This window comes from Coregonus lavaretus, assembly GCF_964263955.1.
Source record: "Coregonus lavaretus genome assembly, chromosome: 40".
Classification (NCBI taxonomy): Eukaryota; Metazoa; Chordata; class Actinopteri; order Salmoniformes; family Salmonidae; genus Coregonus; species Coregonus lavaretus.
The window spans coordinates 12,710,817-12,736,649 of NC_140027.1; the positions used below are offsets into that span (position 1 = coordinate 12,710,817).

The 25,833-nt window shown below is 40.5% G+C and overlaps 1 protein-coding gene across 1 annotated transcript in view; it reads left to right on the forward strand.

Moving 5' to 3' along the window:
- LOC311113690 (CSC1-like protein 2) overlaps positions 1-25,833 on the forward strand; it is a 101,320-nt gene that overhangs the window by 22,800 nt on the left and 52,687 nt on the right. Inside the window, exons 2-5 of the mRNA XM_084156992.1 lie at positions 11,129-11,372; positions 18,086-18,165; positions 21,083-21,121; positions 25,536-25,626. Coding sequence (XP_084013118.1) covers positions 11,199-11,372; positions 18,086-18,165; positions 21,083-21,121; positions 25,536-25,626 — 384 coding nt within the window. The 5' untranslated portion in view covers positions 11,129-11,198. The remainder of the gene's footprint in view (positions 1-11,128; positions 11,373-18,085; positions 18,166-21,082; positions 21,122-25,535; positions 25,627-25,833) is intronic.

Below are 25,833 nucleotides of genomic sequence, written 5' to 3' on the forward strand. Positions count from 1 at the left end.
ATGAGGTCTTGACTGATTTCTTTTGATTTTCCCATGATGTCAAGCAAAGAGGCACTGAGTTTGAAGGTAGGCCTTGAAATACATCCACAGGTACACCTCCAATTGACTCAAATGATGTCAATTAGCCTATCAGAAGCTTCTAAAGCCATGACATAATTTTCTGGAATTTTCCAAGCTGTTTAAAGGCACAGTCATTTCAGTGTATATAAACTTCTGACCCACTGGAAGTGTGATACAGTGAATTATAAGTGAAATAATCTGTCTGTAAACAACTGTTGGAAAAATTACTTGTCATGCACAAAGTAGATGTCCTAACCGACTTGCCAAAACTGTAGTTTGTTAACAAGAAATTTGTAGAGTGATTGAAAAACAAGTTTGAATGACTCCAACCTAAGTGTATGTAAACCTCCGACTTCAACTGTAGTTGTCAGCAGTGACACTGGGATTTACGACTTGCTATTCATGTGATGCCCTTCTATATATTTCATATATTTACTTGCTGTCTACGTGGGCTGGAGAAGTGAATTTTTTTTATATCCTTCAAAATGGTCACAGATACCTTTTTAAAAGAAAAGGTAGAGGCGTGGATCAGAAAATCAGTCATATCTAGTGTGACCACCATTTGCCTCGCGACACATCTCCTTCGCATAGAGATTATCAGGCTGTTGATTGTGGCCTGTGGAATGTTTCACTCCTCGACAATGGCTGTGTGAAGTTGCTGGATATTGGTGGGAACTGGAACATGCTGTTCGTTGTCCATAGCTTATGCCTGCCCATACCATAACCTCACTGCCACCATGTTCTGTTCACAACGTTGACAACAGCAAACCGCTCTCCCATACAAGTGGTCTGCGGTTTTAAGGCTGTTTGGACGTACTGCCAAATTCTCTAAAACGACAATGGAGGAGGCTTATTCTCTGGCAACAGCTCTGGTAGACATTCCGGCAGTTAGCATGCCAATTGCACGCTCCCTCAACTTGAGACGCATGTGGCATTGTGTTGTGTGACAAAACTGCATATTTTAGTGGCCTTTTATTGTCTCCAGCACAAGGTGCACCTGTGTAATGATCATGCTGTAATCAGCTTCTTGATATGCCACACCTGTCAGGTGGATGGATTATCTTGGCAAAGGAGAAATGCTCACTGACAGGGATTTAAACAAATTTGTGCACAACATTTTAGAGAAATACACATTTTGTGCGTATGGAACATTTCTGGGATCTTTTATTTCAGCTCATGAAACATGGGACCAACACTTTACGTATTGCGTTTATATTTTTGTTCAGTGTATTTATCCACATTCATAATATAATGTAATTTATGTGCCCAAATTAGACGTTAAGGATGCACTGTGGAGTAGTGGTGTAAGAAATAGACTTCATTATGGTATCCTGCCACATCTTGCCTTTTGACTCAATAAAATTATTGTTGTATAAAATCTATCCCGGTAGGCTATTTTAATGCATAAGATCTTCTGCTTGGCAGTTAAATCAAGCAGAAATGGTTTGAATGGTATCTGAAGCTTCCGTATATGAATGAACTAAGATAATTATTTAGTTTACAGCACTTTGTTCTCACGCAAACCGGACGGGGGGGACAATGTTGGGATGGGCTGAGGGGTTTCCATGTCCTCCACCATGAGTCACATGTTTCCACTGCATCCTGGCAGTCCATTGAGTGTTCATTGTCACATCTGTGAGAGTTTGAAGTGGGGAGTGAAAGAAAGCGGGAGGGAGAGTGTTTTGAGGTGGGGAGCGAAGGAGAGAAAGCCTGTGGGTAATAGAGGGATTTCTCTGGTCTGCAGTGACAAAGAGGAAAGGTCCATTCATATTAAAACAGAGTGTGACGATTTTAATAATTGTCACTTATATGTGAATTAGAGTTTGGGCATTCTGGCCTCGAGTCGGATGCATTTTTACCCAGATTCTTTGTCGGCCGACCTGCTATCACGTTGCCTTTGGTGACCATAACTCGGACCAATGTATTTATTTTATTTAACCTTTATTTTATCAGGGAGTCATACTGAGACCTAGGTCTCTACAGATGAGCCCTGAATTAGAAAAGTTCACACATCAAATACAGAAATAAGAGAACAAACTTGGGGCTGAAAGAAGATATGTAAATTGCATGTCGGCCCATGTGGGGGAGTTGTCATAAGTTGAAGCTTTTGTTGTCCCGACTCATTTGTATTTAAATTCAGCTTAAGTGTGGGTTGCTGAGGAAGACCAAATCTGTTATATTCTTTCACCCCACACCTCCTCTCTAGCTCTTCTTCATTCTTAAGAGCGAGAGGGAGCTCATTAGCACTCATGAGCTTTCCCTAAAGACACCGCACACATTATATACCCTTACTGTATTTCTCGTTCTCTCTCTCTCACTCACTGTCTGACTTTATTACAAACCCATGGTTGTAGCATAATTCCTCCCTGCAGACCAAGGAAATTCAATCAGATGGATCATTTTAGATTGTATTTTATGTGCACTTAATTGCAGCTCATGAGACGGCCCCAAACTTTTTCCACTCTGTGTGTAACTCTTCTACTGACATGGAATTGGTCTTGTAGGAGAATTGTCCTGTTTCAATATTAATGTGTATGCAGTATATTTGTTTACACAACTACTGCCTTTGTTTGCTACACACACATTTACATTTACGTCATTTAGCAGACGCTCTTATCCAGAGCGACTTACAAATTGGTGCATTCACCTTATAGCCAGTGGGATAACGACTTTACAATGTTTTTATTTTATTTATATATATTATAATTTTTTTGGTGGGGGGGGGGGGGGTGTGGGTTTATGATAATAAACGGAGTCTACCTTACAGTACCCCAACTCTTCTGGAATATGTTTGTCAACAGAAGGGTTCATTTTTATTTCATTAAGCCCTTTATGTGTACTTTTCTGACTGCTCTCATGAAGTCTTAGGGCAATGGAAAGTAATCGCATTTGTACTCATAAGACAGATCATGGGCTTTTCATCAGGATGGTTAGATGGCTGCATAACACTATGTTCAGACACAGCTACAAAGTCATGTCAAACAAAAAAAGGACACTTTTCCATACCAAGAGCAGTAAAAGAGCACTGTATGAAACGAAGTGGTGCACCTGGCCACACTTTCTCAGTTGTGCTGAAGACCGCAGTGTACCTGGATTGAAAAATACCAAAGCCCCTTTTTCATCTGCTAGGATTCAGTGGTAACATGTAGTAGTGAATTTGGGGGGGGGTAGCCTGATCTGGAATCGAACCCATGTCTCTGTGACTCAGTCCAACACCTTAGTCATTACCCCAATGGCTAAAACCTCTTGATGAGGTTCCTACTTTGTACTTACACTTCCAGTCAAAAGTTTGGACACACCTACTCATTCAAGGAATCATGTAGTAACCCAAAAAGTTTTAAACAAATCAAAATAGATTTTATATTTGAGATTCTTCAAATAACCACCCTTTGCCTTGATGACAGCTTTGCACACTCTTGGCATTCTCTCAACCAGCTTCACCTGGAATGCTTTTCCAACAGACTTGAAGGAGTGCCCACATATGCTGAGCACTTGTTGGCTGCTTTTCCTTCACTCTGCGGTCCGACTCATCTCAAACCATCTCAATTGGGTTGAGGTCGGGGGATTGTGGAGGCCAGGTCATCTGATGCAGCACTCCATCCCTCTCCTTCTTGGTAAAATAGCCCTTACACAGCCTGGAGGTGCCAAGATTGTGCAAAGCTGTCATCAAGGCAAAGGGTGGCTATTTGAAGAATATAGAATATAAAATCTATTTTTGATTTGTGTAACACCTTTTTGGTTACTACATGATTCCATATGTGTTATTTCATAGTTTTGATGTCTTCACTATTATTCTACAATGTAGAAAATAGTAAAAATAAAGAAAAACCCTTGAATGAGTAGGTGTGTCCAAACTTTTGACCGGTACTGTAGTTGTACAAGTTACTTTCTACTTAAATTACCCCTTCCTTTGTAAAGAATTGGTTTCAGAAGCATCCCACTTCTGACACCAATGCAGCTAATTTGGGAATAGCCTCACTGGAACTCGGTCATGGGTCTTTGCAACTGTCAGTCAGACACCTTAGTCATTACGAAGAGGCTCAAACCTCTTGTCATGATTACTAGGTTTTGTACTAAGGTCGCTACAATGTTGTGCCCTAATAATGAATGGCAACACCCACAACTGAACCTGTGGCGGTTAGTTTAAAACATTTATATAACACTACTTCACATCCCTGCAACATTTTTTTTTCATGAGATAAGGAAGTAGTAGGCTAAGGTATTAAGTAGGTCCTCTGTAGCTCAGCTGTAACGCCAGGGTAGTGGGTTCGATCCCCGGGACCACCCATACACAAAAAAAAAAAAATGTATGCACGCACGACTGTAAGTCGCTTTGGATAAAAGCGTCTGCTAAATGGCATATTATATTATAAGTATTTCTGAACCCTGTTCTTCAATAACCACAGACAAATCAAAATGATCATTATCAAGGCTGCATAGGAGGTACAACAACATTACTTTTTCTGTGATATTTTACCTATTGAGTCCACATCCTTATTTAATCGTTGGGAAATTCAATGTTGTCAGTAAGATCTTTGCATAGAATTTCTGTTGATCAGCTAAAATTCAGCTGCCAGAACTCCACACTCATCACTATCTCGGCTCATTTTCTCTCTTTCTCTTTGCTTCTCTACTCTGATCCTTCTGATACACAAGTTGAGAAGAAAAAAGAAAGTGGGACGATTAGGTGTGAAAAATAGGTTGGGAACATCCCACAGTATCCATAAAGGGAATGCCGTCACCGAGTTGTAAGGCTCAGACAGATAGTCAGTGCAATCCCTGGAGAGTGGCAGCTGCAAGACTTTCTAAGCTGAGAACTCTGAAGCAAGCAGACATGCCATCTTTCTGGGAATGCAAATAGGCCAAACCCCTTTAATCTTCGCCCTCAACAACATCAAGACCAATTGCACAGTTCATACTGATCCAACCTGTATTAGTTTATCGTCCAGTCAATCTTGGGCATGACTGTACAAGTGCATGGAAAACTCTGAAACAGGTTACACTGTATTACTACTCAGACAATGTATGACTCAATAGCCCTGTTTATAACTAACATGCACCCTTTGTCCTGATCTTGCCCACATTCTGATTGTGACAGCTTTAGACCGGTTTAGACGATTAAAAGACACATTGTGATATGATTGTGATCAGATCTTCCTGACCACTTCCGGAGGTAGTCAGGCACACATTGTGTCTGGATATCAATCAAGTGTTAACCGATCTAGATGGTCAAACCATTTAAATCATAATTATACTGGCCTCTAAAATCATTGACCGGTAGCACCATTCACTAATGGCATCAATAATTATCTTAAAAATAAATACATATTATTTTGAAAGAATCTGTCAGATAATTTGCATACAGGGAGACACCAGCTGATCTGGTCACAATGCGGACACAGTGGACGGATAAGAGACACATTTCAATACAATGTGTAGACGCGACAAACCTTGATCAGATAGTGATTGGATCATATTGATCAGATCACAAAACTCATGTTAGCGCAAGGTGTAAACAAGACAAATGACTGAATAAAATGGCTGAAGTAATGTGGTGACATTCTTCAGGGCACCAATAATTTCAACTATTTAATAACATCAACACTATTGAGCTATTTTAGACCCCACCACAGACAGCTTGTTTAGCTATGCCTTTAGATAATAATGCATTGTCCATGTAAAAACTATGACACCTTTGAGGATAAAGGTGTTTTTATTTTTTGTTTGTTCTTGTCATAAATATTTTGTGCAAATTAGTACAAATCATTATCTGTGGGATTGAATGTCAGAAACTTAAATCAAATAAAATTATATTTGGCACATGCGCCGAATACAACGGGTGCCACCAGAGGTCTCTTCACAGTCCATGTCAAGAACAGACTATGGGAGGCGCACAGTACTACATAGAGCCATGACTACATGGAACTCTATTCCACATCAAGTAACTCATGCCAGCAGTAAAATGAGATAATAAAAAAAAAGAAGATAAAAATACATGTACACATGGATTTTGTGTTATAGAAATGTGGTAGTAGAGTAGAGGCCTGAGGGCACACACTTAATTTGTTGTGTAATCTGTTATGAATGTATTGTAATGTTGTTAAAATGTATAACTGCCTTAATTTTGCTGGACCGCAGGAAGAGTAGCGGTTGCCTTGGCAGCAGCTAATGGGGATCCATAATAAATACAAATACAAAGGTGCTACACATACATTGTTTTTTTTACAGAAAATGTCCATAATATACAGTGCTTTCGGAAAGTATTCTGGCATATGAGCCATTCCTAATGATTCAAAGTTAGAAAATGATAATAAAAATAAATAAACAGATCAATGTGCAGGGGTACGAAGTATTTGAGGTAGATATGTACATGAAGGCAGGGTAAAGTGTCTAGGCATCAGGATAGATACAAATATGAGTGAAATAAAGAATAGAGTAGGAGCAGCATATGATGATTGTAAATGTGTGTGAGTGTCGGTGTAGTGTGTGTGTATATGGTGTGTAGTCCGGAGTGATTATTGTTTTTTGGGGTTCGGGTTTAGATTATTTGGGTTGAATGCTGTAACGCAGAATAAAACAATTAATAAAAGTCCCATGATGGTAGTGACTGCCCATTACTAGTAATAAATCATTTATTCACATTACTTAAAAAACCAAAAATCAGTTGTAGTGTATATTACATTTGTTTTATTTGATTACTTTGTTTCATTCCAAGTCATCATCTCATCTCTATAGAGCTCCCGCCTATGCTGTCAGACAAAATCACTATTTGGTAGTTCTTCAAAGTAAATAAGGCATACTTTTATGACTGCTGAATACCAACTATCAATCACTTAGATCATGTATTTTCAGGTAGAGATACCTCGCAAAGCAACAGCGGCTCTCTATATCCTCACAATCGCACATTATTCTCTCCCTTTGCATGTCTGCCCCACACTAACCTAACGTAGCATGGTCGTTGTATCTAATTACCACGTTTTATGCGGTAAACTATGTAGAATATTGGCCTGTTGGAAACTACAACTCCTTACTACATCTCACAGTTCAGGCTGGATCTGATTTATCTCTAGAGAAACTGTGCAATGTGTGCATTTAGCTCACAGGAAAGAAAAATAACTACATGGAATTCGAATAATTGAACCAATGTCCGTCAATTAGTTGTTTAATAACTGAAATGTTGGTTAATCATTGAGCACTAATGATGTGTATAGTCTTGTGAGTGTACATAGTCAGTGCAAGATAGGGTCAGTGCAGGTAGCCTGGGTAACCCATTAATTAACTATTTAGCAGCTTTATGGCTATTTAGCGGTCTTAAGGCTTGGGGGTATAAGCTGTCTCGGAGCCTGTTGGTCCGAGAGCTGATGCTCCGGTACTGTTTTCCGGACATTATCAGAGTGAACAGTCTATGGCTTGGGCTGCTGGAGTCTTTGGCAATTTTCTGGGCCTTCCTCTGACAGCTGAAAAATAAAACGATGGATGCACTCTAGGAGCTCAGATGCAATAATTTTATAACCAACGTTTCGACAGCCAAGCTGTCCTTCCTCTGACACCGCCTGATATAGAGGTCCTGGATGGCAGGGAGCTCAACCCCAGTGATGTACTGGGCTGTCCGCACCACTCTCTGTAGCACTTTGCGGTCGATGGTGGGGCATTTGCCATACCAAGCGGTGATGCAGCCAGTCAAGATGCTCTCAATGGTGCAGATGTAGATCTTTTTCAGGACCCAGTTACAGAGGGAGGTGTTCAGTCCCAAGGTCCCCAGCTTGGTGATGAGCTTGGAGGGGACTATGGTGTTGAACGCTGAGCTGTAATTTATGAACAGCATTCTCACATAGTTATTTCCCCTCTTGTCCAGGTGGAAGAGGGCAGTGTGGATCTGTTTGGACGGTATGCGAATTGGAGTGGGCCCAGGGTGTCTGGGATCATGGTGTTGTGTGTCATGACCAGCCTTTCAAAACACTTCATAATTACAGATGTGAGGTTACCTTGGAGTTCTTGGAAACAGGGACAATGGTTAGAGTCTGCGGGTTTTCGCTCTTCCCTTGTACTTGATTGATCAATAAGGTCACTGATTGGTTAGGAACTCCCCTCACCTGGGTGTCTAGGTCTTAACCTTTTCACAAGTGAGTTCCAAATATCTCTAACGGTCGCCCCAGCGTGAGTTGCTTTATGCATGTGATGTCAGAATGCACTCACTGTTCCAAAACAGTTAACACGCACTGCCTGCTAATTATCTATAGGCTATGTTTCAACTTGTCAATTTCAAATTATTTTCTAACAAGTTGTATTTTCAGTTGAATTGAGGTGTGTTCCGCCTCATTAATTCACATAGAAGTAACTATTTCAGTGTTGCGGACAATTTATGTTTGAGGCTTTACTGAGCCGGACAAATTTCCCTCTTCGAGGAGAGCCCTGCGCATTCTTGCACGAACTGGCACATTTTCTGGCTGGCGCTCGCATTTTTGTTTTCCTAACAAATAATAACTTTGTACATGTGTGCGTTCCTATCAAAGTAAGTTCCTTATTTTCTGTATATCGTGTTGTCGTTTCTACTGTAGCATACACTATGTATGTATGGATGTATGGAGCATAATGTATTTACAGTTTTATTTACATGTTTTCAAGTACTGGTGACAAATAATGCATTCCGAATATTGCATAGATTGTAATGGACACCTATGATGTGTATAAAATACTTTTTTCAAGGTTGTACTGATTTATAATGAGCTAATGCTAAGCTATTTGCGGTGCCGTGTTTGTTGACATTATATAATGCATTCTGGGTGTCACGTAAACGTCTGTCAGACCAAAGATGTTATAATGAGGTGAAGGAATGGTTCACTCATCTTTCGAATAAACTTCCAGAAGTGAATGAAGGGAAGTGAATGATCGTAGACGACACAACCCCTTCAACATGCATACTGCAAACAGACCAAACTCATCTTGTCTCCTCTTGTCTTTGGTTGACGCGAAAAAACAAATATGGCGGCGCGCACAAACTATCCATCGTCGGATTACTTTCAATTTCTAGAAAGTGTTTTACTCAATTATTTTGATCAATGTTGAGCTCACCCGTGATGTGATGAATTATATTGTGGTTTCTGTCAGCCGAGAGTTCTCTAAATATGACCGCTTGTGTTACGTCAATCTTCCCTCAGTTAGCGCTAGGACTAATGTAGCCTACATTTTCCGGTTTGGATGATTGTGTATGCTGTCGCAACTTCTGTGAATGTCTGAACATTGCGTCCTAAAAATAAACTAGTCACATTCAGGACATAACTTTGTAAGGACTGTGTTTGTGCAAAATGTTTCTGTGAAAAACCAGTGTGGCTAGCTCAAATGCTGACTGTTGTGTCAATCGAAACTGGACGTTCTAAATAAACGTTCTAATCACATCGGTTTGAGCGTACGCTGCAGGGACCACTATAGAATGATCACACCTGTTTGTTGGTACGTGTGAACAGGTTAATTGGACAGATTGAAAGGAAATAATGAAAACCAGCATACACTTGGCCAGCCCTCCATGGAATGAGTTTGACACCCATTGGTTAGAGGAAAGAGCAAACCTTCCTTTTTGGTTTACACTTCCAATGAATACCCTCTTCATAATGGATGAAGCACATGTGTAATACATTTATTATGCTTTCATATGATAATGTTACCTTTTTTTCTGTGACAAGAGACAGTTGAGATCATTGAAGCCAGTACATGACATTTCATTTGTGTCTGGCTCTTCTTGAAATCTCATTGCTCTTTGAGTTTGGTTGATGTCTTTGACAGTGTCTGCTTATCATGTCTCTGTCACATTCTGTTGTTGGCAGTGTCGGTCTCTGGGAGGATTTTTCTGTTATTGGCTGTTTGTTTGAATTGGCACTAGTTCACAAAGCAGGTGAAGACCCACACTGGGTTTGGACTAATGAGGGGAAACACTGTTTTGGATGGTCATTTAATGTAATTCCAGTGCTCCATTACGTCAGACAGACACTTGATAGAAGAAGACACTCCATAACTGTGCTATAAAAATATTTCTGGTCAAACAGATGGAAAAGGGGTCTTAGAAAACATCTACCAGAAAAGGCTTAAAAGGGATTAGAAATTAATCAAAACACTAATGTTGAAAGAACGACCCCTAACTAATATCAACACCTATATTTAGTTTTGGATAAATTATTTGTAAGTTTAAGTACATTGGCCTGTGCCATGACCAAAAACCCACATATCTTAGATATTTTCAAATTTCTCTCCCTTATGAGGAGGAAGGATAATGAAAGTTCACAGAAGTAACAAGTAAAGGTACAGTGCCTTCAGAAAGTATTCACACCCCTTGACTTTTTCCACATTTTGTTGTGTTACAGCCTGAATTTAAAATGTATTACATTTTGATTTTGTGACACAGGCCAACACACACTACCCCATAATGTCAAAGTGGAATTATGTTTTTAGATTAATTTAAAATGAAAAGCTGAAATGTCTTGTCAATAAGTGTTCATCCCCTTTGTTATGGCAAGCCTAAAATTGTTCAGGAGTAAAAAATTAGCTTAATAAGTTAGAGTTTTTGGAAAACGTGGTCACATAAAAAAACTGAGATTTTACCGTCATTCTGTTACCAAACTTTACATCTGCACTGTTCTTCGATTTAAATGTGTTTTTGTAAAATGTTCTGTGGAAATTGTTAAAAGTAGTCCTTGTGCATAGAGTTGTATGGTTTGTTTAATTTTGCAATCAATGGTTTGTGTTTGACATACGTGTAAAGTGAAAAATCTGAGTTTCAGCGTCATTGTGTTACTGTGAGGTGCCCTTAACACACTTATTCTGCTTTGTGAAATGGTCCTTAGCGGCATAGCACTTGCTCTATTTATTGAATTGTGTTCACAACAAGTTCTAGTTTTAGAAACAGTAATTTACAAAGATCTGAGGTTTCAGATATTTTCTGATTTCTATATAAAGTGCACAATTCCTCTCCCTAAGTGATGATGTTTAGGTGTTTTTTGTTGTCATAAATGGTTTATCTGATATCTGAAATAATCTGTGGTTTCACCCTCCTTTTCCCTCCTTCCTTCCACGATAGGTTCCCAGGAAGATGCGGCTGTGAGCTTGCTCAGAGTGCTGATCCTGTGGGTCTTCACCTGATCGTGATCATGGGGATATGGCCAGGTGGTGTCCGGGCCTGCATTGCAGGCCAGGAGAACTGCTCTGCCAACAATGAGTCCAAGGACTACTGTTACTCAGCCCGTATCCGCAGCACCGTGCTTCAGGGCCTACCCTTTGGAGGGGTCCCCACCGTCCTCGCGCTGGACTTCATGTGCTTCCTGGTGAGTCTGCCTAGAGATCAGTCTTGCCTGAATTTCAAATTGATCCCTATCCCCATTCCAGTGTTGCAGGTTTTTCCTCTCTCCCCCGTAGTTAATTTATTGACTTATGTCACTGATTCATTGGCCAGAGATTCTACTTACCTGGGATCCCAGGTCAGCAATACTTATGACCTGAAGGTCCGGATTTAAGAAAAGGGGTCCTAGTGACTTTATGCTAATCTGCAATGATCACATGGGTATACAGTATATCTATGTGTATATATCTATGTGTGTGTTTATATGTATATCTGTGTGTGTGTATATATACAGTACGTATGTATACAGTGCCTTCGGAAAGTATTCAGACCCCTTTGCTTTTTCCACATTTTGTTACGTTACAGCCTTATTCTAAAATGGATTAAATAAAACATTTTCCTCAGCAATCTACACACAATACCCCATAATGACAAAGCGAAAACAGGTTTTTAGATTTTTTGGCAAATATATAACAAATAAACATAAGTATCTTATTTACATAAGTAATCAGACCCTTTGCTATGAGACTCGAAATTGAGCCCAGGTGCATCCTGTTTCCATTGATCATCCTTGAGATGTTTCTACAACTTGATTGGAGTCCACCTGTGGTAAATTGATTTGGAAAGGTACACACCTGTCTATATAAGGTCTCACAGTTGACAGTGCATGTCAGAGCAAAAACCAAGCCATGAGGTTGAAGGAATTGTCCGTAGAGCTCCGAGACAGGATTGTGTCGAGGCACAGATCTGGGGAAGGGTACCAAAACATTTCTGCTGCATTGAAGGTCCCCAAGAGCACAGTGGCCTCCATCATTCTTAAATGGAAGAAGTTTGGAACCACCAAGACTCTTCCTAGAGCTGACCGCCCGGCCAAACTGCGCAATCGAGGGAGAAGGACCTTGGTCAGGGAGGTGACCAATAACCCGATGGTCACTGACAGAGCTCTAAAGTTCCTCTGTGGAGATGGGAGAATCTTCCAGAAGGACAACCTTCTCTGCAGCACTCTACCAATCAGGCCTTTATGGTAGAGTGGCCAGATGGAAGGCACTCCTCTGTAAAAGGCACATGACAGACCATGAGAAACAAGATTCTCTGGTCTGATGAAACCAAGATTGAACTCTTTGACCTGAATGCCAAGCATCATGTCTGGAGGAAACCTGGCACCATCCCTACGGTGAAGCATGGGGGTGGCAGTATCATGCTGTTGGGATGTTTTCCAGCGGCAGGGACTGGGATACTAGTCAGGATCGAGGCAAATATGAACGGAGAAAGGTACAGAGAGAACCTGCTCCAGAGCACTCAGGACCTCAGACTGGGGCGAAGGTTCACCTTCCAACAGGACAACGACCCTAAGCACACAGCCAAGACAACACAGGAGTGGCTTCGGGACAAGTCTCAATGTCCTTGAGTAGCCCAGCCAGAGCCTGGACTTGAACCCGATCTAACATCTCTGGAGAGACCTGAAAATAACTGTGCAGCAGCGCACCCCATCCAACCTCACAGAGCTTGAGAGGATCTGCAGAGAAGAATGGGAGAAACTCCCCAAATACAGGTGTGCCAAGCTTGTAGCGTCATACCCAATAAGACTCAAGGCTGTAATCGCTGCAAAAGGTGCTTCAACAAAGTGCTGAGTAAAGGGTCTGAATACTTATGTAAATGTGATATATATATATTTTTTTTTATAAATTAGCAAACATTTTGATAAACCTGTTTTTGCTTTGTCATTATATTATATATTTATTTATTGATTAATTTAACGACATCTCCTCCCTGTGTTTTAATGTGCCGGAAGTCGAATGACAATCGCAACAAATATGACTGCACCCTTGTTGCCTGGCTACATAAGGTGAATAGTACACTGATCAGGGTTGGGGTCATTCTATTTGATTGTCAGTGCATGAGAGAGATTGAAATTCCAATTCAATAATTTATAAGCAACATGTATGTTCTATGAGGGTTTTTCTGTTTTAAGTGGATTTTCAACTAGCTTTAAAAAAAAAACTGTAATTGTGATGGAATATGCTTGAAAAGTGGAGGCCTCATAGAAAAAAAGTTAACATTGCTGGAGACACTGTCTCCAAAACGGCAAGGTGTCTCAAGCAGTGTTCACTTCCAGTCAATTCAAAAAGCAAATAGAAATTCCACTTAAAAATTTGACAGAAAAACCCTCCTAGAACATAAATGTTGCTTAGAAATTATTGAATTCGAATTTCAATGTATCTCATGCACTGACAATCAAATAGAATGACCCCAACCCTGATTAGTGTACTATTCACCTTATGTAGCCAGGCAACAAGGGTGCGGTCATATTTCTTGCGATTGTCTATCAATGTCCGGCGCATTAAAACACAGGTAGATTTAATTAAATATGATATATATTTGTCAAAACAACTAAGGAACGTGTACAGAATTTGAAAGATATGGTGTGTTTTCACGTAAGCACTCGGAAGCCGACGTTGGCATTCCCATAGACTTAACATGGGGTTAGCTAGTTAGCTTTGTGGCACATCAGATTGCAAATATCCTAATGTTATCTACATAAAAACATTTTGTTTTTTGTCTTTTTTCATTGTCCAACCGCATTGCCCTTTCATTTCTTGATCTTTGATTGAAAAGGGATAAAGCCTGTATGGATGACGACTATTAGATAATCGACTAAACTAGCTAACTACCCCGCCATGTTAAGTCTATGGGAATGCTTACATGCTAACGTCTGCTTCTGAGTGCTTATACTATGCGAAAACACAGGTTCATTATTTTTTAAAATTTTTTCTCACCAGAGAATTACCATATCTTTCAAACTCTGTACATGTTATGTAATAGTTTTAACACATGTAGTTCATATTTAATGACTTCTCCTCCCTGGGTTTGCTTGTGTGTTAATGCGCAGGAATTTGAAAGACACATGCGTTCAAAATGGCTCAGGTCAATTGGGCGGGCCTACATAAGGTGAATAGGGCTAGGCTATTCAAATCCAGACCAGTAAGTTCGTCAGTAGTGTTGGTTTTCTTTTCTCCCTGGGTGTTAATTGATTGATGTCATTGATTTGGTCTGAGTCCATTCAACCTTGTGTCCTTGTCATTTAGGTCTGAATCAGTCCCCGATTACAGGGGAGGAAGGGTATGGTTTGACAAATCTTATTGAATCTTATTAAATTCATTTAGAAACTTTACACCCACCAACTATGGATATCAAATTGGACAAGTCGGTGAGTGAGTTCAATGGTACCAATTTTTTACCAGTCCTAAAGGTTTGGCTGTAGTTCTGGTGTGGAACAGGATGCTCCTGTTCATGACTAATTGATGGTGAAATCCATAGTGCTTTGTGACCACGGGAACAATGGATTGACCTACATAGTGGCTGACTGTCTAGCAGGGGCGTTATTCTAATGAAGCTGTACTGTGTCATTGGGGGTCACCTCACCTCCTGTTGTTTTTTTAATGTATGCTTACCAATTGCATTTAAGGTAATGAGATAAAAGTAAGGAAGTTATTACCTAATCTGCAAAGTAAATTAACAAGGTAATGAAGCAATGCTTATTGTCTCAGGTTAGGTGTATGAGTAAGATAACTGTCTCAGTGCATGAATGAACATGTCTACATTCACATGGCCACATGCTCATCTCTTCAAATGCTCAAATCCAGATTTATTGTAACATTTTACTGGGCAGCCAAGGTCACAAAGTGGTGGGTTATGGCTGTGCGTTGGTAAGCATTATCTCTAACTATACATCTATGAAATAGATGTGTCCAGAATGCGTTTTCACCCAAAATGACAGGGTCTGGTAACCGAATAAGTGTTCCAAAGAAATATTGTAATGTGTGCCTGTGCCCTCAAAGATCTATGTATCTCAAGGATTTTGTTTCACGGGACAATGTCACGTTGATGCTCATAAAGCAGCATATAGCACGTCCCCCTCCCAAAATAGGTTTCTAACTTCAAGGGTCTGTCTATTCCTGGTTAAATAAAATATACTAACAACATGGACATGATATCATAACACAATGAACAGATGAAAAGGCCAGATAGTTGAATCAATTTATTTCATATTATTACTCACATCTTTGTCAGCATAAGGAAAATGTGAAATAAATATGCAAAACTGAATCCTTTTTGGAGTCTGAAAACTGAAAACGTTTTAATTAACATTTAGAATTAAGCACCAATGTTGCTCCATTCTATTGTCGTCCTCTAATACTACATCTACCTCATATAATGTGAAGTGGGGTCTGAAATGATTGACACCCTTGATAAAGATGAGCAATAATGACTGTATAAAATACATACAGTACCTGTCAAAAGTTTGGACACCTACTCATTCAAGGGTTTTTCATTATTTTATTTTTACTATTTTCTACATTGTAGAATAATAGTGAAGACATCAAAACTATGAAATAAAACATATGGAATCATGTAGTAACCAAAAAAGTGTTAAACAAATCAAAATATATTTTAGATTCTTCAAAGTAGCCACCCTTTGCCTTGATGACAGCTTTGCACACTCTTGGCATTCTCTCAACCAGCTTCACCTGGAATGCTTTTCCAACAGTCTTGAAGGAGTTCCTATATACGCTGAGCACTTGTTGACTGATTTTCCTTCACTCTGCGGCCCAACTCATCCCAAACCATCTCAATTGGGTTGAGGTCGGTTGATTGTGGAGGTCAGGTCATCTGATGCAGCACTCCATCACTCTCCTTCTTGGTCAAATAGCCCTTACACAGCCTGGAGGTGTGTTGGGTCATTGTCCTGTTGAAAAACAAATGATAGTCCCACTAAGCCCAAACCAGATGGGATGGAGTATCGCTGCAGAATGCTGTGGTAGCCATGCTGGTTAAGTGTGCCTTTTGAATTCTAAATAAATCACTGACAGTGTCACCAGCAAAGCACACCCACACCATCACACCTCCTCCTCCATGCTTCCCTGAGGGAACCACACATCCAGAGATCATACGTTCACCTACTCTGCGTCTCACAAAGACACGGCGGTTGGAACCAATTTCACCGGTCTAATGTCCATTGCTCGTGTTTCTTGGCCCAAGCAAGTCTCTTCTTATTGGTGTCCTTTAGTAGTGGTTTCTTTGCAGCAATTAGACCATGAAGGCCTGATTTACGCAGTCTCCTTTGAACAGTTGATGTTGAGATGTGTCTGTTACTTGAACTCTGAAGCATTTATTTGGGCTGCAATCTGAGGTGCAGTTAACGCTAATTAAACTTATCCTCTGCAGCAGAGGCAACTCTGGGTCTTCCTTTCCTGTGGCAGTCCTCAGGAGAGCCAGTTTCATCATAGAGCTTGATAATTCTTGTGACTGCACTTGAAGAAACTTTCGAAGTTCTTGAAATGTTCCTGATTGACTGACCTTCATGTCTTAAAGTAATGATGGACTGTCGTTTCTCTTTGCTTATTTGAGCTGTTCTTGCCATAACATGGACTTGGTCTTTTACCAAATAGGGCTATCTTCTGTATACCACCCCTACCTTGTCACAACACAACTGATGGGCTCAAACGCATTAAGAAGAAAAGAAATTCCACAAATTAACTTTTTAACAAGGTACACTGTTAATTGAAATGCATTCCAGGTGACTACATCATGAAGCTGGTTGAGAGAATTTCAAGAGTGTGCAAAGCTGTCATCAAGGCAAAGGGTGGCTACTTTGAAGAATCTAAAATATAAAATATATTTTGATTTGTTTAACACTTTTTTGGTTACTACATGATTCCATATGTGTTATTTCATAGTTTTGATGTCTTCACTATTATTCTACGATGTAGAAAATAGTACAAATAATGAGTAGGTGTGTCCAGACTTTTGACTGGTACTGTAATTCAAATACTGAGCTATATTGTATGCAAACAAGGGGTAAATTGTATTATTTTATACTAATACAATTGCTCAGAGAGATTTTGTGTAACATTTAGTATTTCTCAAAAAGGTAGGGGTCAAAATTATTGACACCCCTAAAATAGTCAAAAGTTTTGTTTTGGTTGAGTTTCAGATTATTTTGTGCCCAGTAGAAATGAATGGTAAATCATTTGTCATTTTGGAGTCCATTTTATTGTAAATAAGAATAGAACCTCCCCTGTTTTTGGTAATGGTGAGAGGTTAGCATGTCTTGGGGGTATAATCTTTGACCCTCTAACTTTCTCACTCACATTCATGTAGAAGTGTTTAGAAACACATTATTCTATTCTTATTTACAATGACTCCAAAATGAGGACAATACATAATTTACCATTAATTTCTATTGGGCAGAAAATTATCTGAATTGCAGCCTAAACGAACTGCAAATGCATCCAAGAAGTTTGTAGTCACAAGCTTGATATAGTCATTGCGTACTAGGAATATGGGACCAAATACTCAACTTTTGACTACTTTATTTATAATCTTTAAGGGTGTCAATTTTGACCCCTATTTTTTTGTTTTGTTTTACTTAAAATTAATAATCTATCTTTCCAATTTTTGGGAGCATACACTATAGCTTCGTATTTGTTTATTTCTGTCATTATTGTTCATCTTTATCAAGGGTGTCAATTTCGGAGCCCACTCTAAGTGCTTACTGGTCTTACTAAATTTTTTTAGAACAGCAGTGACATTGCTATAAAATCCATTTGAATGATACACAGATGTTCTTGGGGCTCAACCGAAGAAACACCAAAGAAGGTGAAAATCATATAGCATTACTTTCCTCTGTGCTTTCAGGTGCTTCTCTTTGTCTTCTCAATATTACGGAAAGTGGCCTGGGATTATGGACGCTTGGCATTGGTGACAGACGCTGACAGGTAGGCCTAACAAATTACTGAGGTTACATCACACACACACACACACACACACACACACACACACACACACACACACACACACACGTACACTGCCCAGATGTAGTCCTACTGGTCATTGGCCCTTGTCTGTTGAATTGTGAGAATTACTTGCCTATTATGACTGTGTGCCTTAAGTAACCCCATAACCATTCCTTCCTACCTCTTCCTGAAGATGATTGGTTTGCAAGTCATTCAGGGAGACTTGTTTCACTGTCACTTACATACTACTCATTTCTGGAGCTGGATATGAACAACGACTGTCTGTGCTGCAGGATTTGCTCACACAGCAGAGCAACTAAATCTTCTTTAGGGAATCTTCTTTTCACCAGTTTATTACCATAACCCCATGGGATACTTATTTATCAATTATGAGTAATCTATGGTTTGGGTATGTTGGTAATAAATATGGAAAGAATGTATAACTAGTTAGCATACTTACTGTATTTTATTGTTGTATTAAATCCATCACCTTGAATGTACATGATCTGATGCAGTGCAATTAAGAAGAGAAATAACAAGTTTCGAACTCCTTGAGTACTGAATCAGTCATTCACTAAGAATATTAATGTAATGTTGATTGAAGTCATAAACTTACCGTAAGGTACCCCTACCTTGAGGTTATAACTCATTACACTGCGATGCAGTCGAACATTTTTTAACTGTACTGCTCAGCTGGAAAGCTTCTTGTAAGGCTGTCATTTTTACATTAAATATTTACAAAAGACAGTCAATGGAGCATCTTACCAAGCACTCTCTATTCTGCAGCGCTTTTTAGTCAGCTTCCTTCTGGGCGCATCTCACAGGAGGCCTTTACACTGATGGGTTAGCTATCTGACATTAAAAGAAGTTCACCATCCCATTACACATCAGTGATCATGAATTCATGAATTTCATCAACCAATTTGTTCCATAAAACAAGTGTATACTTAGAAGACTTGTCCAGGTAATCCAGTGTGTACTTAGATATTGTAATGATGATGTAGCAGTTGTCCTACTGTGGGAATGTTACCAAATATACTCCATACTTGCTGCACGGTCACTTTTGCACAAGATTGAGAGAGTTGGCCTTGCCCAACCAGACACAGGCTTAGACAAGATTTTGAGAACTGCCACAACAAATTAGTTTGTAAAAATATTTGGTAGCACTTTATAATTACTCCACATAATAAATAATTTATAATGGATTAGGACTTGCATTCAGAAAGCCTGTCAGAGCAGAAAGTTAAACAAATGAATGATCGTAAACAAACAATGTACATGCAAAAATACATATTAAAATAAACTATTCTAAAGAAATCTACCTGCAACGGAGCATGCTGGGAAATATGACAGAGGCCCCTCCCAAATTTAACTCCATGTCTCTGGTTACTCTTAATTGAGTTAAACGTACTCCGTCCCAACTAACTCCAGAGAGCGTATCACTCTGAGGGTTCAGATAACTCAAGTAGAGTAAATTTAACCCAAACTATTTTAACACTGTGATTTCAATTCTCCTTGATTTACTGTGTACCAATCCTTGATGGCCGCTTTAAGTACAATAATAGTTTAAGACTTATTTGGTTATGTTAAGGTGACCTGGGTCTGCTTATGGATAGGATGTACGAGCTTTCTAAATGCTTTGTGTACTTTGCCTTTCTGAAATAGTTCTGTCCTCCTTAAAGGACAGAGAGAGAGGGGCAAACCATTTCCTGCTATAGTCCCACAGCTGACTGGACAATCTCTTTTGCACCACATACTTCCTGTTTTCTTGTCTGTCCCGCTCTCTCTCTCCCTTGTCGCTCCCTACACACACACACACACACTAGTGCTGAACGATTAATGCTTTTTGAGGTTAGTTTCAGTTTGGTTTTTGAAAAATAATCACGGTTTTCAATTTCGGTTAGATTTTTTTTTCTTCTGTAACTTCACAGAATAATACAATTAGCTAATAAAAGCCCCATGATGGAAGTGACTGCCCATTTTACTGCTTATCACTTAATTTATTCACTACTTTACTTCCTCTCATGCGGTCTGTGTGTGGTCTTGTTCCCCTGGTCAATCGATGAATTGAATCAACCAATGGGCGAATTTCTGCCGATTTAATGCTGGGTTCATAGCCAAAAAAAGTTTCCCAGCTTTCCAAAAAATGACGCCGCTGACAGAAGTGGAGTCACCACCTGCGTCGGCCATATGGTCGCGTACTGCACAGCGCTGCAGTAACTCTCCCCCGCCTGGCTCACACAGCAACGCTGCTCTACAAGCAAACACATTTTGGGCGGGAAAGAGAGGCAAGCACCTAATGCTATGTTAACTGCTCCTGCGCCTAGATGGAGAAAAACGCACCCTGTGTCTCCGTGTCTGCCCAGACAAGAACAGGCAGCTGTAGGCACAGTGGATTGTGGTCATTGTACTTAATTACCACATTTTCTGCACTAAACTATGTTGAATATTTGCCTGTTGAAAAGTCCAACTTCCCACAGTTTGTGCTGAATTTGATTTCTCTCTAGAGAAACGGCGCATTGAGTTAACATTTTTGTTAATCGCTCAGCAGTAACAGACATACATACACACAGCTGTTTTCTTGCTTTCAGGGGCTCTCTCTTTCAGAGCTGTGATGAGGCAGGGGTCACCAGTGTCGCAGTTGTGTGTGTGTGTGTGTGCGTGTGGGGTGAGGGGATGGGGGGTGACATCTGATCAGGGCCCATGTTATGTGATGGTTCGCCCCTCATCCTCACCCCGTCTATGGCTCTCATAAACCTGTCCTGCTCCTATACATTGTGTAACATCCAATTTGTTGACACTTCAGGATTTCTATCCAGGACTAACCTTAATGAAGTAAATGTGTACTCCTTTTCATGCCAGTTATGCTAATGTTTCCTCTTTTTGTTTCACTGTGAAGATCGAAGAAGCGTTTCAGCGGATTGGAGGAGCGGGAATAGTATGTTGTTTTTTAAACACGTTTTGATTATCTCCTGGTTTTCCAGCGTCTTCTCTCTTCCCTGGTTGCTTTACTGCCCTAACTGTACTTGTTGTCCTGCTCGCTGGTGGACTAACACACTGTTTTTCCCTTTCGGATAGGTGTGCATGTGTGTGCGTGCGTGCTTGCAATCCAATTCCATAATGGACTGGAATCAACCCCAAAATCGGGTGTCCTGTGGGTTGGTGTGTGTGTGAGAAAGAAGGTGTATGTGTATCTATCTTATTAACAAGCAACATGGTTTGGTGTGAGGGCTCTGTCACTGCTTTTTGCTGTGGATTTATTGGGTGTCGACTCTGACTTTTGTTAACCCACCATAAGTGCCTTGTGTGTCAATAACCATACTGTTGACTTTCACCAGTGTATCTGCCATGGCTTCTGATGCTTTGACTGTCACCTAACATATGAATCTTTTGACATGCATGCTTCCTTTTACACATTTGAATATAACATAGTCGGAGAAGGGAAAAGGGTAACTATGATACACTGAGAGCAAATAATACAAGGTAAAAGGTGCATCAGTGTGGATGTGAACTTCCCTAGGCCCTCTTGCTGTGGCGTCTTTGTGAATCCTTGTGACATTAGCTGTGATGCTAGCACCTCCAGAGTGGACCCTTTTTTAGACCATAAGAAACCACGTTCTCAACAGGCTGGGTTCTCATTCAAAAAATCACCCCTTCCCCTCTGTCCATTCAGGGCCATGAAGGGGTCAATAAAGGAAGAGGAAAGGACTGTTTTCAGATTGGAATCCAGCTAGAATGTGGAATGTGGTCTTCTGTCCTGACAGTGAAATGTATACTGCCCCCATTTCTGTACATGTTGTCATTGGACTACGTTTACTGTTGGACTGTGGTAGATTTTCTGTTGTAGGATGTAAGGGTGGGAGATTACAATATACATCCAGTGCTGCAGCTAAAACGCAACCTATTTGTAGACTTTGGGCCCTATTCAAAATCGCTAACTGGCTTTCCGGAATATGTCATAACAAATCCTAGCCTTCAAGAAATTATGGAGTAATACTGTTGTTGTTGAGGCCAGGCACCACACTAATAGTGTATTTTTGGCCCCTTAATCACAATCACCTAGGCTGTAGAGCCCCACAGTGGAGGTGTCATAATACCCATAAAACCTAGCAGTCAAACAGGGAAATGGTTCCAATAATTTTTTTCACCATTCATTTTTCCCATAGGGGATTTTAGAAACACTTAAAATAAGGGATGTGTTTCATGTAGGCTTACCATGGCGTGACGTTTTGATAACCGTGTAAATCTCTCTCGGACAAGGTGATTTTGATCAATATATTCGGCTCTATTTTCTCTGATTTAGAAAATGCTAATTAGCATCAAAGTAGACATCATGCAAAACTACAAATCCCTGCAAGCTCCTGCACGTTATCTCTAGTTGACACCTTTGCTAAAAGGTATTGTGTCAATTTAAAACTTGCACAAGACAGTTCACTGAACTGTCCATTTTAAAGAAATGTTGCCAATTTAGTCAGTACTACATTTAGCTAACATTAGATGGTTAAACCAGACATTCTTACATTTGCTTCGATTTGGCACGCTCGTCCAGATCATGGCATTTGTAGTTCTTTATGATAGCCACATTTGCAGCTAATTAGCATTTCTTTTGGGGGGGATAAATACAGGCAAATATATTGATCGAAATCACCTTGTCCTAAAGAGATTTACATGGTTATCAAAACCTCACGGCAGGTTAAGCCTACATGAAACACAGCCCTTACTTTAAGTGTTTCTATATCCCCTATGGGAAAAATCTATGGTGGAAAAATGATTGGAACCATTTCCCTGTTTGACCTCTAGGTTTTATGGGTATTATGACCCATACTGTGGTACTCTATATAATAAAAAATGCACATATTTGCATATCCTGTAAATCCATTTTTCTGGAAACTGTTATTAGCCCGTGGTGCCTGGCCTTGATTTGCATATATATATTTTTTTTTACAGGATTTCTTGTAGCATTTAAAATGCTAATTGCTCATGCTGAGAAGACAGTTAATAGGTTGAATTGAATAGGGCTCTTGGCGTTTAATGCAAAAGACACTGCCTCCTTTGTCCTGTCAATTGCTCAGTGGAGCTCTAATCACAAAATGAGATTATGCATATCATAGATAGTACACTACATGACCAAAGTATGTGGACACCCGCTCGTCAAACATCTCATTCCAAAATCATGGGTATTAATATGGAGCCTTCTGGGAAGGATTTCCACTAGATGTTGGAACTTTGCTGCAGGGACTTGCTTCCATTCAGCCACGAGCATTAGTGAGGTTGGACACTGATGTTGGGCGATTAGGCCTGGCTCGCATTTGGCGTTCCAATTCATCCCAAAGGTGTTTGATGGGGTTGAGGTCAGGGCTCTGTGCAGGCCAGTCAAGTTCTTCCACACCGATCTCGACAAACCATTTCTGTATGGACGTCGCTTTGTGCACGAGGGCATTGTCATGCTGAAACAGGAAAGGACCTTCCCCAAACTGTTGCCACAAAGTTAGAAGCACAGAATCTGTTAGAATGTCATTGTATGCTGTAGCGTTAAGATTTCCCTTCACTGGAACTAAGGGGCCTAACCCGAACGATGAAAAGCCCCAGACCATTATTACCCCTCTATGCATTGGGGCAGGTAGCATTCTCCTGGCATCCGCCAAACCTAGATTTGTCCGTCGGACTGGACTGCCAGATGGTGAAGCGTGATTCATCACTCCAGAGAATGCGTTTCCACTGCTCTGGAGTCCAATGGTGGTGAGCTTTACATCACTTCAGCCGACGCTTGGCATTGCACATGGTGATCTTAGGCTTGTGTGTGGCTGCTCGGCCATGGAAACCCATTTCATGAAGCTCCCATTGAACAGTTATTGTGCTGACATTGCCTCCAGAGGGAGTTTGGAACTCGGTAGTGAGTGTTGCAACCGAGGACAGATACTTTTTTTGCGTTCTGTGAGCTTGTGTGGCCTACCACTTCGCGGCTGAGCCGTTGTTGCTCCTAGACGTTTCCACTTCACAAATGCAGCCCTTACAGTTGACCGGGGCAGCTCTAGCAGGGTATACATTTTACGAACTGGCTTGTTGGAAAGGTGGCATCCTATGACGGTGCCACGTTGAAAGTCACTGAGCTCTTCAGTAAGGCCATTCTACTGCCAATATTTGTCTGGAGAATGCATGGCTGTGTGCTTGATTTTATACACGTCAGCAACGGGTGTCGCTGAAATAGCCGAATCCATTAATATGAAGGGGTGTCCACATACTTTTGTGTATATATTGTGTATTTCCTCAGGCATGTTGGGCAGCACAATGCAATGGTGGCCAACATAGATCGTTAAAAGCCTTTCTTCTGTCTGAAAATTATACTGCTAGCACATAACCATTATTTAGCTTGAGGGTACCCTCAATGATGCCTACCTTATTGTCTGGATGTTTGGCATCCTTGGGGCACCCTCAGCCAGAGTTGTTGGTCTGATTTGCACACTGTGTATGTCTCTTGTCCTATAGAGTGAGGGGTAACCCTTTACTTGACACCTCCCTGACAAGGCAGATGTCATAAACCGTCATTACGCTGTTGGCTGACGCTATCAGACTTTACAGTCATGACGCAAACCGCTATCTAGGCATCTATCTAGCCCCGCGAGTTTGACGTTTGTGTAGCTACTAATGTTGAACTTGTGGAGCTCGACATCTATTATGTCTTTTCACATAGCAGCCTTCTTGATGTTGGCCTTGGAGTGGGGAGTTCAAGTGAAATGTTGTGTGGTTTTGTTAGTGCATAGTATCTACAGTAAAAAAGTCAAAAATATGTAGGATTATGTCATGTGACAATGACTAAATGAACTATTTTCTGATTGACACCTCTGTGCGTACCAACTCAGAGCTCTGCTCTACACTCTGCAATGCTTGATTGGCCAGTAATTCTGCTGTGGATGATGGGATCTTGAATGTGTCATGTTAGACCCTCCGAGAGATGGAGAGTTTATCAAACTGACAATAAAATATACACAGAATGGCATGGTTCTACGGACATTATTGAGGAACTGTTATGGGTTAATTAATAAAAGGGCATTTTTTATGATAAATATGCAGTAGTGAAACATAATGTGGGTTGGGGTCAATTCCATTGAAATGTTTTAAGGAAGTCAACTGACATTCCAATTTTCTGTTTACTTTCTGAATTGATGGAATTTAAATGGAATCGACCCCATTAGCTGTGACAGTACTGTTCATTTTAATTGTGAAGAAATTCCTCTAGCCTCAATTCCATTCTGTTTCAAACCACAAATTAACAAACTAAACAGTTGCAGGACCCGGTCCTGCCTTGTTCTTCGTGCCTCCGTCAAAGCCTGACACTTGTCCTCTTTTTCCAGTGTTGCCTCAGCTCTGCATTCTGAAACGCCAGACCGCTATGAGCGTCTCACTTCAGTCTCCAGCTCTGTCGACTTCGATCAACGGGATAACGTGAGAAATCCCTCCCTCCTCCCTCCGAATGTCTCCCCACCACTGAGGTTGTCTCCTACTGGTCACACGTGCATCTCTTTAAACGACTCAATTGGCTTTGCCTCCCATCCCTGTTAAATAATGCAGGATAAGCAGAGGACTGCAAAGCCGCTGGTTGCCAGCCTTGGATGTGGGTGGAGTCAGGTGGGGTGGGGGGGGGACCTGTCC